At 47.4% G+C, this 17778-nt stretch overlaps 1 protein-coding gene across 1 annotated transcript in view; it reads left to right on the top strand.

Moving 5' to 3' along the window:
• The first annotated feature begins 223 nt into the window (after window positions 1-223).
• TNFAIP8L3 (TNF alpha induced protein 8 like 3) overlaps window positions 224-17778 on the top strand; it is a 39961-nt gene continuing 22406 nt past the window's right edge. The window contains exon 1 of the mRNA XM_019929544.2: window positions 224-427. Coding sequence (XP_019785103.1) covers window positions 376-427 — 52 coding nt within the window. The 5' untranslated portion in view covers window positions 224-375. The remainder of the gene's footprint in view (window positions 428-17778) is intronic.

Raw genomic sequence — 17778 nt, 5'->3', positions numbered from 1 at the left:
GCTCCACAAGTTCAGGACTCCGGGCGCCCGATGGGGGCGCGGGTGGAGGAGCGGCACCGCCCCCCGGGTATTTAACCCCAGGCTGGAGCGCGCGGGGCGCCGGACGCTCCTGCTCCTCCCCACTAGCGCCTCCCCGCGCTCTCCCGGCGCACCCCACCCTCCGCCCCGCGCTCGCCTGGCAAGCAGGCACCGGCCGGCGGGCTCGGGGAGCGGGGAACGGGGCGCGGGCGGCGCTAGCCTCTGCCGAGCGGCCCCCCGGCCGCGGCCGCAGCGCACTGCCCGGCCGGAGTGCGACGCGGCAGCCCGAGTCCGGACGCCGGCCGGTCCCGTGCGCTCCGCGGACGGGCGGGGGTCTGTGGACGCCCGGCCGGCAGCATGGATTCGGATTCCGGCGAGCAGAGCGAGGGCGAGCCCGGGACCGCCGCAGGTACGAGGGGTCGCAGCAGCCCAGCCGGGAAGGCTGGGGCAGACAGGAGGGGAGGCCGGGGCGGGAAATCGCGAGTATTTCTCGGAGCGGCCAGGCGGGAGGCCGATCCCCAGCAGCCCGATCCTTTCCGGGCCGGGACTGGGATGGCTCTGCGCTGTGAGTTTGCTTTGGGGCTTTCTCCCCATTGCACTCGGGCGCTGGAGGGAGAGTAGGTGCATTTACGGGTGGCTCTCGGCGCTGCGGGACTCCGGCAGCGGGCTCCGGTCGCCGGGCTGCTGGCGGTGGGGCAGGGTTCGGGTATTCCGCGTCCTGTAGTTTGCTGCAGCGAGGGTTGCTGCATATCTGCTTTTGGAAATAACTTTCCGAGCGCCGGCCGGCTCCTCGAACCCCGGGCGCCAGGGACGCTGCGGAACAGGTGACCCGCTCCGAGGGCGTGACACGACGCTCTGGGAAGGAAAGGCCCCCGCGGGTGGGCGGGCAGGAGTCAAACCACAGCTCGTGGTTGCGGTTCCCGAAGCTGCTAGATGAGCCGATGCAGAAGCGTTGGCCCATCGCTGCCCTGCATGCGCGGAGGAGGTCCCCACGAAGGGTCCGGGAAGACAGACGCGGCGGCGGCGCGCGGGGTCCCGGCTTCGCCTTTAAGGGACGCCGCCAGCTTTTCACAATCGATAGTTATCGAAGCGACGGGTGGACGCTTACTTAGGAAATAATGAATGTCCTCCCCCTCCTCTCCCTGATACTGAGCAACAGGAGGAAGCCACCCACAGCCTTGGGTCGACTTAACCGCGGGCTCTGCCCCGCTCCACCAGCCCGCTCTGCCCGCCTCCTGCAGGTCCACGGGCGGGAGACCTATGGCCCTCCCACGTGACCGTGGCTCGCCACGTCCTCGTGGCCCTGCAGGCTAGCCCTGGCCAGCAAACCTGTGACCTGAGACCTGGAACCCTCCTGGTACAGGCCTGAGGGCCCGGACTAGTCCCCAGTCTTCCCAGTGTCAGGCCAGTGTCCTGAGGGTGGGGACCGGGTGACCGGAGGCACCGTCAGCCCAGGTGTGGGTGTAGGAAGGCAGGCTCAGGAACCAGGTGGGACAGCGCCAGGAGCTGTACCAAGGGCCCTACGTATACTATTCTCCTTTATCTTCACAGCACCTAGCCAGGTGGTTGTTATCTCCATTTTACAAAGATTCAGAAAGGCTAAGTGGCTTACCCACGAATCAGAGCCAGGGAGTAGCCAAGGGCGGATTGACTCCCTTTATACTGCATCATACCCCTCAGCCTCTCACAGGGTGGCTGTGGTCAACACCTACAGCTGGGTGGGAAGAGATGAGGATGGAGGAAAAGAAAGATGGCATCGTCAAGATGCCCGTGTGCGAGGATGCCTGTGTGTGTGCAAGGGCCACCTGCTTTGTGTAAGTATGTGTGGACATAAGTAATAAACATGAGCCCTTCTCGAACCTGTATGTTCCTGTGACTGTGAAGCACAAAGATCTTGTTTCACAGGTGGCTTGTGGATCTCTTCATATCATTTAAAAGTTCCAGTGGGTGTTTTGTGTCTATCTAAGTATATCTCTAGAGCTCAAAAGGAGGGGGAGTGAGTACATTGACACTGACACTTTACTCTCTCAAAATCGGAGGAACTAACATGCTCTCCCTACTCTCACCCTCAGATCTTTCATGCCAGTTGATGGAGAAGGGGAGGAGGATAAGGAGGCTTTGAGAAAGAGGAGGGGAGGGGAAGGGGGGGGGGCAGGAGACACTCAGAAGAGTTGGTACTTGGATGAAAGGGGAGGGAAGGAGTTCTTAAGAGTCCAGTTGCTTCTCCCCACAGCCTGCCCAGCAAGGAGTATCCCAGGGTGTTCATGTGTGTTTGTGTCAGAAGACCTCTGCACAACTAACAGCAGTTGTGACTACTGAGGTCAGATGGGTCTGATGAAGAACAGGGCAGCCAGCTCTCTGAGCTGTCACCATTTGTTTGTGCCTTACTGTTTTCTACAGTCATTTCTTCTTCCTCTCTGTGCTTGAATCTCAAGTTGAACATTTATTTGAATGTCACAAGCCATTCTGCTAAATGGCATTCAGTCTCCCTCATTATTTTCAGTCTTAAAGTATTCTTCGTGACAAAGCTTCAAAACTAGTTGCTAATGCATCGCCTTGCTATGGCTGCATCCTATCAAATGGAAACTCCTGTTGCAGCTTCAGATACTGGTTAAATTATCCATAGGAGTTGACCATTGTTCCTGTAAGTAACATGACATTCATCTGTGGACCTGTATCTGTGCAAGCTGGATGGGTTTATAACTGAGAAGCACAGCAGAGGAAGTGGGATCTCTCGAAGTATTAACGTGTGTGTCTGTGTGTACCTACCTCACAGGGAGATAAGATGAAGGGCTGCTTCCTCCTCAGTGCCCTCCCCTTCCTGAACTTATGAAAAAGCCCTGCCATAAGACAGACCTTATTAAGGTCCTGAGCCTGGACTCTGGAATCAGAAAGACTCAGGTCTCAATCTCTACCTGACGGGCAAGTTACTTAACATCTCTAAACCTCAGTTTCCCCCTCTGTAAAATGGGGAAACAATAGTACAAGCCCGGGGGGGGGGGGGGGGGGATGTGAGGATTAAATAACACATGAAAAGTGTTCCTCCTGGTAATCATTCAGTAAATGGCAGCTGCTATTTTTATCACCTGATTGGATTATGTTGTAAGAACACTGCTAAATAATGTACCCCAGAGCTTTGTAAAATGTAAATCACTAGGCATGTGTGAAAAAATTCGTATTATTGTCGTTATTATCACATTAATGTAACTGCCTAAGGAGATTTGTTTTGAATTTTATCCTTTTCACTCTCTCATTCCCCACCCGCCCCCCCCCTCTTTGTTTGGGGGAAGTTATTTTTAAGGTACGTCTTCTCATGCACATCATCTTCCAGCTGAAGTCATAAAGATGGGAACATTCAAAACTACTGCTTTCACCATCCTTTGCTTTCAGCTCTAGAGAAACTTGCACAAAGTAGAGAAGGTGGCCTTACCCAGTCCACCTGATAACCTGGAGATTAGCCACTTTCATGCCACTTCCAATAGAAGAAGAGGCGTTAATTGCCCCCCACACACTGGTGCACCTTTTCCCTTCAAGGTAACAGGAGAAACAGGAGGTACTCACCATTCTCCTCTCCATTTTTGCCCATGTCGTAGCCTTCCCAGTCAAAAATTGGCAGAGTGAGGAAATCTCTGAGCACCACCTACTCTTTACTGTACCCTTCTTTCAAGAGACTTTTCCAAAGAGCTCCCCAGTATCTGCTGTGCAGCTCTCTCATCAAGCAATACCCTGCATAGGAAGTAAAGGGGGTGTGTATGGATGAGATTTGTCTTAATCTGCATTTTCTGTTTTTCAGGAAGCACAGGATGGTGCTTCTAAGTCATTCTGCTGCCTGCAGCTCTCCTCTGCCTTTCTGTCATTTTATGGTTCTTTCTATGATAAGGAAAGAGGGTTTATGGAACACTGGATTCTTTCCAGAGACCCAACTTGGCAGTCTCTCCTTTGACAAACCCACCATCCATCTCTCAGAAATCCTAGAGCTTGGTGTATTAACTCGGCAATGATTTGAGTCTTTCCTAGGAAATAACAAGCGAGTAAACATTAGCAGTGTCCGCTTTTTCCCTTTCTGACTTATAAGACAGAGATAGTCTACCCAGCTCAAGAGGACAAGCTCCTTCCACCCAGAGCTAGGTGGTCTGGGGCAGTCAAGCTGATGGAGCATCCCTGTGGCTGGGTAGGTGCTACAGAAAAGCATTTCTGTGTGATGGAATCAGGATGTGGTAGGGAAACTTCAAAATAATAAAAGAAGTAGGAAAACAGCAGGCCGCTGACTTTGTCCTTCCTGTCTTTCCCATCGCCTCGGTCCTAAGCTTGGTCCTTGTGAACAAAGTGGCAAGGAGTGGGTAGGATTCAATAGTTGGCCAAGAGGAGACAAGACGTTTCAGAAGTCAGACACCATTGAGCAAAGGCACAGATAAACAGGGAGGTGACTGGAGTGGAGGACATATACTAAGGAGTACTGGGAAGTAAAGTTAGGTGAGTGTAGGGAGAGCCACTGACAATAGGGGGTCTTAATAACTAGTACCTGATGGTGCCGAAGGAGCCCCCGTTGAGCTGATAGTAGAGCAGAGACATGACCGACTGAGATCTGGGTTTTCAGAAGCCACATCAGACAGACATGAAGTGCAGGGATGGCCTAGGCTTGGAGCCTCATGGCCACACAATCGGAGGGGATGGTAGCACTAAGCGAGGCAGAAGAGGAAGGATGCAAATGCCATTTCAGAGAAACAAACAACAGAAGTTGGTGACAGATTGTACAAAAGCAGTAAAAGGAGAGGGAGAGTGGAAGGGGACTGGCATGTTGAGTTGGGCTGAAGCAGGGAAATGCAGGGACTGGCTTCCCCACCCTGCCAGTGCTTCTTTTCTTTCCATCAGACACTTAATAGTGGTTACTTAAATTTTCTTAAAGGTGCTTTTCCCCTGTAGACAGTAAATTATGCTGGGGCATTGGTTTTGGAGGATCATGAGGTTCTGGAGTTTGTTGATTCTCATTGGGTTATTCATGGAGGCTATTCAGTAACCTTTGTCAACTGACAGAGTAACCTTTGACGATTGATGGACTGGCCGACCAAGGGCAGGGACCACCTGGGGATGATGTACTACTTGGCTATTAGTCATAGTCCCAGGTCTTGTTCTTATCTGTGGACATTTTCAGGGGCCTCTGCCTCATCCACATAGTGGGCTGCTTTGAGGGTCAGGGCCTTGTCTTGTGCTTTCATGTTCCCAAGGTTTTATGGACATAATAAATGAATGAGCATCTTGAGGAGCCTCCTGAACTCTGCACTAAAAGGCCAGACAGGCAGCCAGAAACCTGTCCTATAAAGTAGAACTGCCAACGCTGTCCTTCAGTGTTTTGCTTCAGTGTTTTAAGATTTCTTGCACTGTCTGGGACTCTGTGTTGGGAAGTATTGGGAAGTGCAAAGAGAGATAAGGACATAGTCCATCCTGTCTCCAGGGCTTGGGATCAGATAGGGAGATAGGAAGCATATACCGATGGCCACATCTTAAGCCAGTGCCAGAAGACTCTCACCCCCTTGCCCTGGGATTATACCCTGGCTGTGTCTCTGTTTATATGTTCTCTCTTGACACCATCCACTTTCCACTGTGTGCTTCACAGTTATTCCTGTACATGTCTCATCTCTTGTACTGGCCTTCGCTCCCTAAGGAGGTAAAGACTGGGTAAAGACTGGGTCTTTTGCACCTGTATCAGCACCCACAAACACCACCTGCGTGCCCTAAACACAGCGGTAGGTTGCTGGCTGGCTGGCTGGCTAGATAGATGGACGGATGTATAGATGATATTGCAGGTTGGTTCCCCAGGAAGCAGACTCTGAGATGGAGGTTAGCATGCAGTGTGTTTATTTGGGGATGCTCTTGGGATCAATACCTGGGAAAGAGAAAGGGAGGGGAGGGATGCCAGACTGGGCAGAGTGAGAAGCTGAGCTGCAATGCAGATCCAACAATAGCCTCGAGCTCTGGAGCTGGAAAACCCTTCAGAACTGAGTTGGGGGACTTCCCTGGTGGTACAGTGGTTAACACTCCACACTCCCAATGCAGGGGGCCCAGGTTTGATCCCTGGTCAGGGAACTAGATCCCACATGCTGCAACTAAAGATCCCATGTGCCGAAACTAAGACCCAGTGCAGCCAAATAAATAAATGTTAAAAAAAAAAAAAAGAAAAAAGAACTGAATTGGGGTGAGGGGCCAGGCCTTTATATCCCCTGACACAATGATTAGTCATTAGATTCATGCCATCCCTGCATCTTGGGCGAAGCTGTTCCCTTCAGCTGAGGGCTGTCTGCAGACATCACTACCAGCAGCTTGTGAAGTGCTTAGTCCTTCATTCCGGAAGGGAACCTGGGCCGTACGTACATCGTACATCGTGCATTCACCACAGATGGCCTCCAAAGTTCCTCAGGGATGTTTCATGATGGATGGCAGCCCTGCATACGGGCAGAGTTCAGGGGATAGTTGTTGAGCTATAAACATTATCTAGACCTCATTAGGGCAATTTAGATAGCCAGATGGAATTAGCCATTTTAGACCTCACAGATCCAATAGATATTGGCTGATCCTCTGTTTTGTGTTCAGTGTGTGGAGGTGCTATGGTAGTACACCGAAATGGAATTAGATGTGGCCCCGCCCTCAAGAGGCTTGCAGCCAAAGGGAGAGAAAACACCCACCCAAAAGGAATCTGCAAGACTGGGCGGCATCAGCAATAAACAGTGTCGGTTTTGGAGCACGGGGCATCGTGGCTTGGGGTTCTGGTGGGGAGGCTTCATGGAGGAGATGGGCCTTGAGGATCGCCTGGAAGGAGTGAAGGATTTAGATGGGGGAGAAGAGCAGGTCAGGGGAAACAGAGGAGGTGGCAAGGACAGGAGCCTGTGAGAAGCATGGCCTGGAGCAGTGGGGCCCCCTTAGAGGGCTAAAAGAGAGGAGAGGGCGGACCTGCTCAAAACATAACACTGGATGTTGCAGTGATTGTGGCCAGCATGTAAGTTTCTGGGAGCTGGAGACAGAATGTGTGTGTAAATGTAAAGCTCTATTTCCTACTTTATTTTTCTCTAAAAACACGGCGCCTGCTGTTTTATTTCTCATCAAAACCAAATCATAGTCACACTTCCCATTAGCACTTTTCTCTAACTGGTTCATTGTCCTACAGAGTTACCATTGGCTCCCATTTGAATTCACATGTAAATCTCTTTAAAGACCCTATATACATAATTTTGTTTTGTTTTTCAGTCACTTGGCTTCCAACTCTTTCTGTAAAATGCCTGTGTAGGTGGGTGTTTGGGCTGTATTCTGTACAAGTATAGAAATAAAGGATAGAGAAGAAGAATATAAAAAATAAGTTTCCTGTGATACCTCAATCCAAGAAAACATATGAGAGTGAGTACCTTTTCCCCAACATATATTAAGACATGCCTCCAAAATATATTATTTTTTTATACATCAGACATGCTCTTTTTAGGCAACTGCATAACACAAATTCTGAAACTGCTTTAGAACAATCTTCACGTTCATATTGGGTTTCCTAAACATCATTGCCTGGGAATAAATTTGAGCCTGTTCATGGAAAATCTAGTGTGCAGACTATAAACATGGAAGGCTTGGCAGCACAGAAAGTGCTAGACACACCCTAATAGAAACCAGTATTTTGTAATTCAGTTCTCCAGGAAAAAAAAGGAGACACTTTGGTGGTATCCAAATACTGGTTTAAACAGTTGAAAAACCACAGCAGCAGCCACTAGCTTCTAGGTTGTCTTCTGGAAAGTAAAATACGCTTTCCGGGAAACTATTCTAGCCCCGAAAGGAAGCATTTTGGTGATGCGTAGCTTCATGGAGACTCCCAGTTGATATCTGTATGGTAGAGGCATCCAGTTTCATGTGCAGGAGGAAATTCTGTAAAAGGTTGTTCTGGTGAGCACACATGTCCTGCATCCCTGATTTGGGGCCTGGGAGTTATGCTGGGAAGGTAAACAGATTTTCAGTGAATAATATGGGAGGGAAGTGATGGGGGCTGTCTGCTGGCCTCTGCAGCAGCTTTCCTACCACGTTTGAGTCTGGTTCCTTGGAGTAACGTTAAGAAAGTCAGGGAGAGAAGGCTGGGGTTCAGGTTACAGGGTAGAGAAACTAGGTTTAAGAAGTTGTGCATATATCAAACAAGATGAGAAATTGTGAGGATAGTCTTTACCAGCCAGAGTCCAGCCCCAGAGGGCTAGTACTGAATGTAAAATAATAATGATGTTTTGAATTTTTATTTAATTTTCTATTAATTAAGCACATACAATGTATTTCAGACTGGGTTAACTGTTTATATGGTATTTAAGCCTTCTATAGACCTTCTGGGCTAGGTACTATAAATAACCCCATTTTATAGACCAGGAAACTGAGGCACAGAGAGATTAAGTAATTTGCTCAGGGATGTGCAGCTTCTCAGTGGGTATGAAGCCAGTCTAACTAACTCCAAAAACAGTGCTCTTTACCAGGTAGACTATGTAGTTAGATCGATGGATGCCACCAGGTTCCTTTACATCCCCCACCAGCTCCCACAGGGCCCTCAGACCGTTAAGTTCCTTCATTAGCCTCCTTCTGGTAGGTTAGGACATTAGATCTCCAGAAAGCCCTGCTTTAAGCTGCAGACATTACCTGCGGTGGCCCAATAACACATGGGCAAGGATGGGCTGTCACAGGCTCCAGAACAGGGGCTGGTGAGGGTTGGTTTGGGAGGGAAGATGAGGGGAGCAGCACAAAGCAGCTGTCAGAGAGAGAAGGTCCTGGGAGGACCCTGCAGCCACGTTCATGTCTAGGGTCCTGGGAACCTGGTGGGTGGTGAATGTGGCAAACCCCAAGAGGAGAGAAGGGTTGAGAAGCAGAGTCAAGAGAGGTGCAAAGACAAACAAATGTTCCCTCTATCAGAGTGTACTTAGGTTGGGTCCTAAAGTACTTTTTCCACTCCAGCATTTAGAATCATTCCAGATACAGAATCCCTAGGACAGGGTGACCAGTTGGATTCAAGGGCAAGAGAAAACTCGAAGATAAGACTGTAGTGCAATGAAGAGAACTTGAGATTCTGAGCTGGACAACTGGGGTTTGAGTTTTTAGTGGTGTCTCTTACGTATTGTTTTTTAGTGACATTTATTTTCCACCAAAGGAATGCAAGCTCATGGTAGAATATGTGAAAATAGTACAAAGAGGAAAATCAGATTGAGCCCTAAGAATAGATGTGCTTTTCCAGAAGAATGTCGTCCAAAAGCAGTCCTGAAAAGATGCAAGAGACCTTTATTTGGGGAAGAAGGGGTTTTGTAAGAAAACAAGAGTCCCCCTTCTGAAATATTTACTTGGGGACACTAAGAACATTGGCTACACTGCCAGGCAGCATCAGAACCAGAATTGGAGCCCACACACTCTGGCTCCTCTATCATTCCCCCAAAACATATATAATGTTTTAAAAGGATCAGAGTTATTCTGGGTGTTGGGATATCTAAGGGACCCCTGCTATGTTTCCTTCTGACACCTTCCACTGTGTTCTTGACACCCTTCCCCCCTTTTCCTCTCCTGAGCTTTCTCCCTCCCAGCACAGCTGCCCAGAGGTCAGACACTACAGGCCCACACCAGGCCCTTCCCGTGTACCCAGCCCACTTTCCAGGTCAGGAGAGCCCTACACGGAGCCCTCAGAAGATTCTTACATTTTTTTAATACCCGAGAGGAATTTGGTAGATTTTACAGATGCACAGTGACAATTGCAAAGGTTAGTTTACTTTAATAGCTTCCAGCTTCAGAAATAGATTTATTGGCCTCTAGTTCTCCAATTATGTTTTTAATCTTTGTTTAAATTGATTTTTCATTTTGTAAGGAAAGAGGGAAATTTGTTCATCTGTGTTAGCCTCTCTCACCCTTAATGTTTAATTCAGTGATTCAATCTCAGTCACATGAAGCAGGCAGAGCTAAGTTAATACAGAGTCAACTTTTAGCGAGCCCAGAGCAGTATCTGATGGGAATTAAACCTGAATTTTCTTGACTTTTTTTTTCCTTTTGATTTCTCTGACTTTGTATAATCCTGGTTTCCCTGCACGCCTCCTCAATTGCTCCTTCTGCATCCCTCATTAATATCTTTTTCCTACCTGTGTCTCCTAAGGCTGAGCTCTCGGCCTTGTTCTTTTCTACCAATACACTTTCATTTGGAAAAGACCACCCGTTTTTCCAGCGTGAAGCTAAAGATTCCCAAAGCTGTGGTCTAACACGTTCCTCTCTCCAGGGCAAGAATCCTGCCTTTCAAAGTCGTCTGGACCTCATCTTCTCACTGTCCAAGAGACACGTCAACTCAGCACAGCTACACCCGGACTGTTAACTTTCCATCACTTTCTCTCAACAACTCTGGTGGCCTCACCAGCTGCCAAGTCATTCAGAGTTAAATTGTGAAGTCATAAGAACAATGAAATATCCTACACACATGATTTCATAGCAAAACCAGGACATGGAGAAAGCAGGTATTATTTACAGTTTACAGATAAAGAAACAGATGCACAGAGATTACCCCAAATCACAAAGTAAGTGGTAGATTTTCATTATTTAAAGCTGCTCCCCCCAAAGGGGGAGCAGAAACAAATCTAAATATCCAACCTAAACATATAGGTAAATATTCAATTAAATAGTTATTGAATTACTAAATACATAATGACATTTCCACACAGAGGAATATTACTCAGCTGCTAAGAAAACTTAATTTGAAAAACATGTTATAGGTGTTTGCATTATAATGTATGAAGAAAGCTTGATAAAATATATATACATGTATATTTATTTATTCATGCATATATGCCCACATACCTATATATACATACACCCCTTTTTTAAAGATTTTATTGAAGTATAATTGATTTACAGTGTTGTGTTTAATTTCTGCTGTACAGCTAAGTGACTCAGTTAAACATATATATATTCTTTTTCATCCTTTTCCATTATGGTTTATCACAGGATATTGAACATAGTTCCGTGTGCTATACAGTAGGACCTTGTTGTTTATCCATCCTATATATAATAGTTTACATCTGCTAATCCCAAACTCCCAATCCATCCCTCTCCCCACTCCCCCAGCAACCACACGTCTGTTCTCTATGTTTGTGAGTCTGTTTTTGTTTCATAGATCAGACACCCCTTTTTTATAGAGAGAAGGGGAGGAAAATCTCTCCCTCACATTCACATACATGCATTTTTTTTTAATGCTGGAACAGAATTAACCATTCTATATGATGAGTTTATAGGCAATTTTAATTTCCTTCTTTGTGCTTTCCTTCCAGATTTTTTCTCAATGAGTATGTATAACTTTCAGCAGGTTATTATTTTAAAAACAACCACCGAATGAGATTCAGTGGACTTATCCGTCCTCTGTGATCCACTTTCCCATAAGGCCAGGCCTCAGTGGGTCCTTCCTGCCTGCCCACTGGTGGGGGTGTGATTCCAGGCTTCTCTCTTCAGCCTTCTTCCTACCCACCCATTGCCCTGGCTTCAGCTCTGCAGCCTCTCTCCCCCTCATCACACCCTCCCCTCTGAGCCCACCTGGCCTGGGCCCTCACACCAGGTAGAGGAAGTATAAATAGTCAAGGTGGATGATGAGCTCATAGGTTTGAAGCCAAGGGCACCAGAGCCTCACCGGCCAAACAGACCTGCTGGGTGAGCTTGCTGACGCCGCCATTTTGGCTCTAGACTGTGGCCTTACTGTTGCTCACTGACCAGCAGTGTGTGTAGCTGGCATCCCTGACGCTCACTCCCTCCCTGACCCCCATCCCAAACATGAATGACTTTCACTTTCCACTTGTTCATCTACACATTGATTTTGTGTCTTTATTACTTTTACAATTAAAAAAAAAGAGGGGGGCATTTAAAATTCTGTTATAACAGGATTATTTGCTTTTAGTAGGTATTGGTCTGCCACCCCCAAGTTTGGTCTTTCCCAAAAAACTCATTATTGAAAAGTTATATGAGGGACTTCCCTGGTGGTCCAGTGGTAAAGAATCGCCTTCCAATGCAGGGGATGGGGTTTCAATCCCTGGTCAGGGAACTAAGATCCCACATGCCGCGGGGCACCGAAGCCCACATGCCACAACTACTGAGCTCACACCCCTCAACTAGAGAGCCCACATGCTGCAAACTACAGAGCCCATGCGCTCTGGAGCCCATGCGCCACAACTACAGAGCCCATGTGCTACAACTAGAGAAAAGAAAAAACCCGCACGCCACAACCAGAGAGGAGCCCGTGCACCTTAACGAAGAACCCGCACACCGTAACAAAGAGCCCGCACATTGCAACGAAAGATCCCACGGGCCTCAATGAAGATCCTGCATGCCACAACTAAGACCTGATGCAGCCATAAATAAATAAATAAAATTCCTTTAAAAAAAAAAAAGCTATATGATAATATTATATGTATCTATTTCTGAAGGAATTAGACAGAAATGTATTGAGGTCTTGTAATAACCTATAATGGAAAAGAATCTGAAAAAGAATATCTGTAACTGAATCACTTTGCTGTACACCTGAAACTAACACAACATGGTAAATTAACTATACTTCAATTTTAAAAAAAGAAAATGTATTGAGGATTTCTTGTGCATCTTGGAGCTGAAGATAAGAGATATCATGGTCCCGGTATTCCTCACTGCCTCCCTGTCTCCACCTTATTTTACTCTAGTCCATCAAATAGGGGTAGCCCAGTCAGGAAGCTTGTAGAAAACAGAAGTGCTCACCCTTTAGACTCACATTTATCAGAGTTTCTAACCTAGTTTTAAATTAGCCCCAAGCACCCTTAATGATTGATTTTCCCCATCAGCCAGGATTTTGTCTATCTTTACTTTTTTTTTTTTTTTTTGCGGTACGTGGGCCTCTCACTGCTGTGGCCTCTCCATTGCTGAGCACAGGCTCCGGACGCGCAGGCTCAGCGGCCATGGCTCACGGGCCCAGCCAATCCAAGGCATGTGGGATCTTCCCGGACTGGGGCACGAACCCGTGTCCCCTGCATCGGCAGGCGGACTCTCAACCACTGCGCCACCAGGGAAGCCCTATCTTTACTTTCTTGATTTATATTATAAAATATAATTATTTTACCCCTTTTCAGATTTAAAAACATAATATATATTAACTATGCATTTTCAACCCTTCCAGAAAAGTTCTTCCTTCCATTAAAAAAAAAATCACTTTCTTAATCTTCAAGAGGAAAGCAGTATGAGTTTCCTTATTAAGCAGCCATATTGTCTTATTAATGGCAAGTGGGTGAATATGACCACTGTGATTTTTAAGGGAGAGATAAGAGGATGTGAGAGGCAGAATAATTGAGATAGGAGTAAATTCTTACAGAAAGCAGGTGTTTATGTCGAGAATGATGGATGGTACATCCTAAGACCAGCAGGTGTAGTAAGCACCCAGGCATTATCTCTAGAGAGTTGTCACCCAGCTTTCCCTTCACCCCAGGAGGCAAGTCAGTGATGGGCTGATGCTGATGCATGAAGAAGTCTAGTTCCAACCATCCTTGGTTTTCTTTGTTTCATTTTTGTTATTTAAAAAAAAAAAAAAACCTCTCCACATAAATATAGCTCTGCCATATTGTTGTAACCCAAGAGAGTGGCTGAGGTCTGAGCCAAGCCTGAAGAGGGGTGAAGGTTGGTGATCATTAGGGGCCGAGACTGTCATACAGGCAGGATGCAGGCCAGGCAAGGACTAAATGCAGCTGGTCAGGGGGTTGGGTCACGTGGCAGGGAAGCCAGAGGGGCAAGGGGCTGTAGGCCAGGCCCATGCTCTTGAGGGTCACTTGGCCTGCAGCAGGTCTGCCAGTCACAGCTGCCCCGGCCTTCTTGGGCCTCTCCACCCGGATAGTAGCCCCTTTTAATATTAAAGAGTACAAAACTTTGAGAAAAGCTGGCTTCCAGCAGGGGCCCTCTGACCTCTGACCTCCACCCCAGGAGCAAGTCCTTCTCCTGACTTCCCTTCCAGCCCGTCTCCCTGGCCCCAGATCTCCCTGCCTCATCCTTGGTGCCTCCCTTCCCTGCAGCCCCTCGCACCCAGGTGCTCCTCTCCATTTCCTCTGCCTTGGTCCCCCCACCCATCGCACGAGCCCTCCTGGGTGCTAGAGGGACTAAGGTAGTGGAAACTTGGAGATGGAGAAGTATGGCTTGTGAGTGGAGACTTGTCATGAAGCGAAGATCTTTAAGCTTCCAGAGAGAAAAACCAGGCCCTTAACGCACTAGTTTTCCAAATAGCAACACCGAGGGCTAAACAACAATGGTGCAGTGTCTTTGAATTCTCAAGGTGAATGACTGGTGATGTAGAGTCCTGAACCCAGTCAAACCATCAGTCAAGTGTGCGGCTAGACTACAGCAGCAGTCCCCAACATTTTGGCATCAGGGACCGGTTTTGTGGAAGACAATTTTTCCACGGACCTGGTGGGGGTCGGGGGGGAGGATGGTTTGGGGATGATTCAAGCGCATTACATTTATTGTGCACTTTATTTCTATTATTATTACCTTGTAATATATAATGAAATAATTATACAACTCACCATAATGCAGAATCAGTGGGAGCCCTGAGCTTGTTTTCACTTGCCACTCACTGATAGGGTTTTGGGTTTTTTTTTAAACATCTTTATTGGAGTATAATTGCTTTACAATGTTGTGTTAGTTTCTGCTGTATAACAAAATGAATCAGCTATATGCATACGTACATCCCCATATCGCCTCCCCCTTGCATCTCCCTCCCACCCTCCTTATCCCACCCCTCTAGGTGGTCTCAGAGCACTGAGCTGATGTCCCTGTGCCATGCAGCTACTTCCCACTAGCTCACTGATAGGGTTTTGCTGTGAGCCTGCAAGCAATTGATTTATTATGGTCTCTGTGCAGTCAGACCTCTCTGCTAATGATAATCTGTATTTGCAGCTGCTTCCCAGCCCTAGCATCACTGCCTCAGCTCCACCTCAGATCATCAGGCATTAGATTCTCCTAAGGAGCACACAACCTAGATCCTTCACACCCATAGTTCACAGTAGGGTTCGCGGTCCTATGAGAATCTAATGCCACCGCTGATCTGACAGAAGGCGGAGCTCAGGCAATAATGCGAGCGATGGGGAGCGGCTGTAAATACAGATGAAGCTTCGCTCACTCGCCTGCCGCTCACCTCCTGGTGTGCGGCCTGGTTCCTAACAGACCATGGACTGGTACCAGGGGATTAGGGACCCCTGGACTAAAGTCATTGTATGATAAGTTAGATCTCAAAAAAATTACCTTACCGTGTTCCCTTCCTCAGGGAGCTGCCAGGTCAGGAGTCAGCCAACTGAGGCTCCCAGGCCCAGTCAAGCCTGTTCCCTGCTTTTGTATGTCCAACAAGCTAAAAGCATTTTTACTTTTTTTAATGGTTACATTATAAATGGTTTTATAGGTACCTTTTGATACTTTGGGCCCTTTATTCTCTAGCCCTTTAAGGTAGTTTGCTGATGCCTGTGCTGGACAAAGTGTTCCACTGAAATGGAGAGCAAGTTAAGAAAGAGGAAGCCATAAGACCCAAGAAGCAGGAGATGGACACAGGAGAGAAGGGATGAAGGAGGAAGGGAGAACCAGGCTGAGAGCCTGGAGCAGGCTTAGAGGGAAATGCACCCAGATTTGCGCCAGAGCACAAAGCGCTCCCAGAAGAGTCTCCAAAAAAGAAGACTGAAGTGGTAGATTAGTTGATGTGTTTGAACCTTTTGAGAAGAACCTTATATTCTGCTAAGAATTTTGAGAGTGAATTAGATAGAAAACTAATCAAAAGAAAAACAAGGCAGTGCTTAACGCCTGGGAGAACAAGATGAATAAGAAAGGAAATGCAGTCATGGAAGTTATAGAACATACATGACTCAGCTATGAATGGCATCTCAATCCCAGTAATGTAATCACTGAAGTTTGATTTAACCAAATATTGAAATAGAATCAAATCGGAAGGTGGAAGGAGAAATGAATGGAGAAGAGAGCTAAATTCTCACCTTCCTTAATAGGAAGTTAAAAGCAAATAAAATCAAGAACTAACAGTATAAGCATGTAATTTAAATATGTAGAGGTAATTATTAGTTGCAACAGCTAAAATAATTTAAAGTGTTTTGCCTCCAAAGAGCCAGCATCAGAAGTGGGCCAGAGGATGCTGCATTTTGTTATAAGCCTTATAGAATGGTTTGACTTTTTAAATAATGTACCTTTTTAAATAATGTAATATTACTTTGAAAATAAGTTTTTAAAAATAAAATGAAAAAGAAAAGTGACTGGTCAGCCCAGGGCGACCATGCCCAGGTGGGGAAGGGGCACAGTGGGGCAACCTCAGGCCCCTGAGTGGAGGAAGTAGGCGTCAGTGTCCCGAGGCCCCGCCAGCTCCAGTTATCATTATTTTTCCTGACATGAGTGTGAGTGCATTTCAATAAAATGTCAAGACTGTTAGCCATTCGTTCATGCAACAGTCTCTATGTTTCAATACCTGGCTAACGTTGCAGCAATGAATAAATCATGATTCCTGCCCTCAAGGAGTTCACAGACTGGTGAGATATAAAGTCACTCATCCAGCCAATGGATGATTGCTCTCCATGGTGATAAGAATATACCAGAGGGAAAGGTGGTTGCAGAGAAAAGTCCCTCAGAGGTCAGAAGTCCTTCAAGGGAGCCCTGGAGGGTGAGGGGGGAGCCGATGTCCAAGCACAGGGGAACAGAATATGCACAGGTGCAGAGGGGACCCAGGCATAACAGAGCAGGACAGGTGACACCTATGTGTGGCCTGAAGTCAGAAGCTCAGAGTTTGTAGAGGATGAAGCTGGAGAGATGAACAGAAGATAGATTATCAGCTCAGCAACCAGCATGCCATGCTCAAGTGTCTGGACTTTGTCTTCAAGGTCATGGGAAGCCAGTCAGTGTTCTCTCTGGTGGAGTAGCATCATCAAAGCCAGTTCTCATCCCAGTGTGGAAATTAGAATGGAAGCTGCAGTAGAGAGGTAAGTGAGGAGATGGACAATGATTCAGGTGAGAAATGATGAGGGTCAGTACTAAGGTGGTATCAGTGAGACAGAGAAAGGCGGATACAATTGAAGATGTGAAGGAGGCTGAATTGACAGTCTGATGCCCTATTAGATGTGGGAGGTGAGAGAGAAAGAAGGCAAAGATGGCCCCCAGGTTCTTGTCCAGACACTGGGCAGGTGGCAGGGCCACATATAATACAAGGAGGAGGGTGCAGGGGGAGTGGGAGAAAGGGGATGAGGGAAGTTTTGAGCATGTGGAGGGTGAGAGGTCTGTGGGAATCTAGGTGGAGAGGTCTGGCAAGCAGTAACCTGTGGGGGTGGGCAAGCGGTGACATCTCACACTCAGGGACAGTGCGTGGCAAGAGAGAAGAGGGCCTTGAGTAAACTCAGAACACCTAGACTTCAGGCATGGACAGAGGAAAAGGAGTCCTGGCAAAGGCTGAGAAGGACCAAGAGGGGAGATCAGGAAAGCAGAGAATGAGGGAGGTTCGAGTGCCACTAGAGGTCAGGTGAGCCAAGGACCCAGGTGTGTGTCTCGGGGTGCTGCTGGCATTCCCTGTCCCAGAAATTACAGGATAGTTAGCATATCTGGCCCCGCCCACTAATGCCTGTAGAACCCTCCACTCACGTGCTGTGACAACAAAAATGTCTTCCCATGTTTCCAAACACTCCTCATGGACAATTAGAAGGCACTCGGTGACCTTGTGAGAGCCATTGCCATTGAGTTTGGGGTGAAAGCCAGGGA

Source organism: Tursiops truncatus, chromosome 2 (assembly GCF_011762595.2).
Source record: "Tursiops truncatus isolate mTurTru1 chromosome 2, mTurTru1.mat.Y, whole genome shotgun sequence".
Lineage (NCBI taxonomy): Eukaryota > Metazoa > Chordata > Mammalia > Artiodactyla > Delphinidae > Tursiops > Tursiops truncatus.
This window is presented reverse-complemented; position numbering and strand designations above follow the sequence as displayed.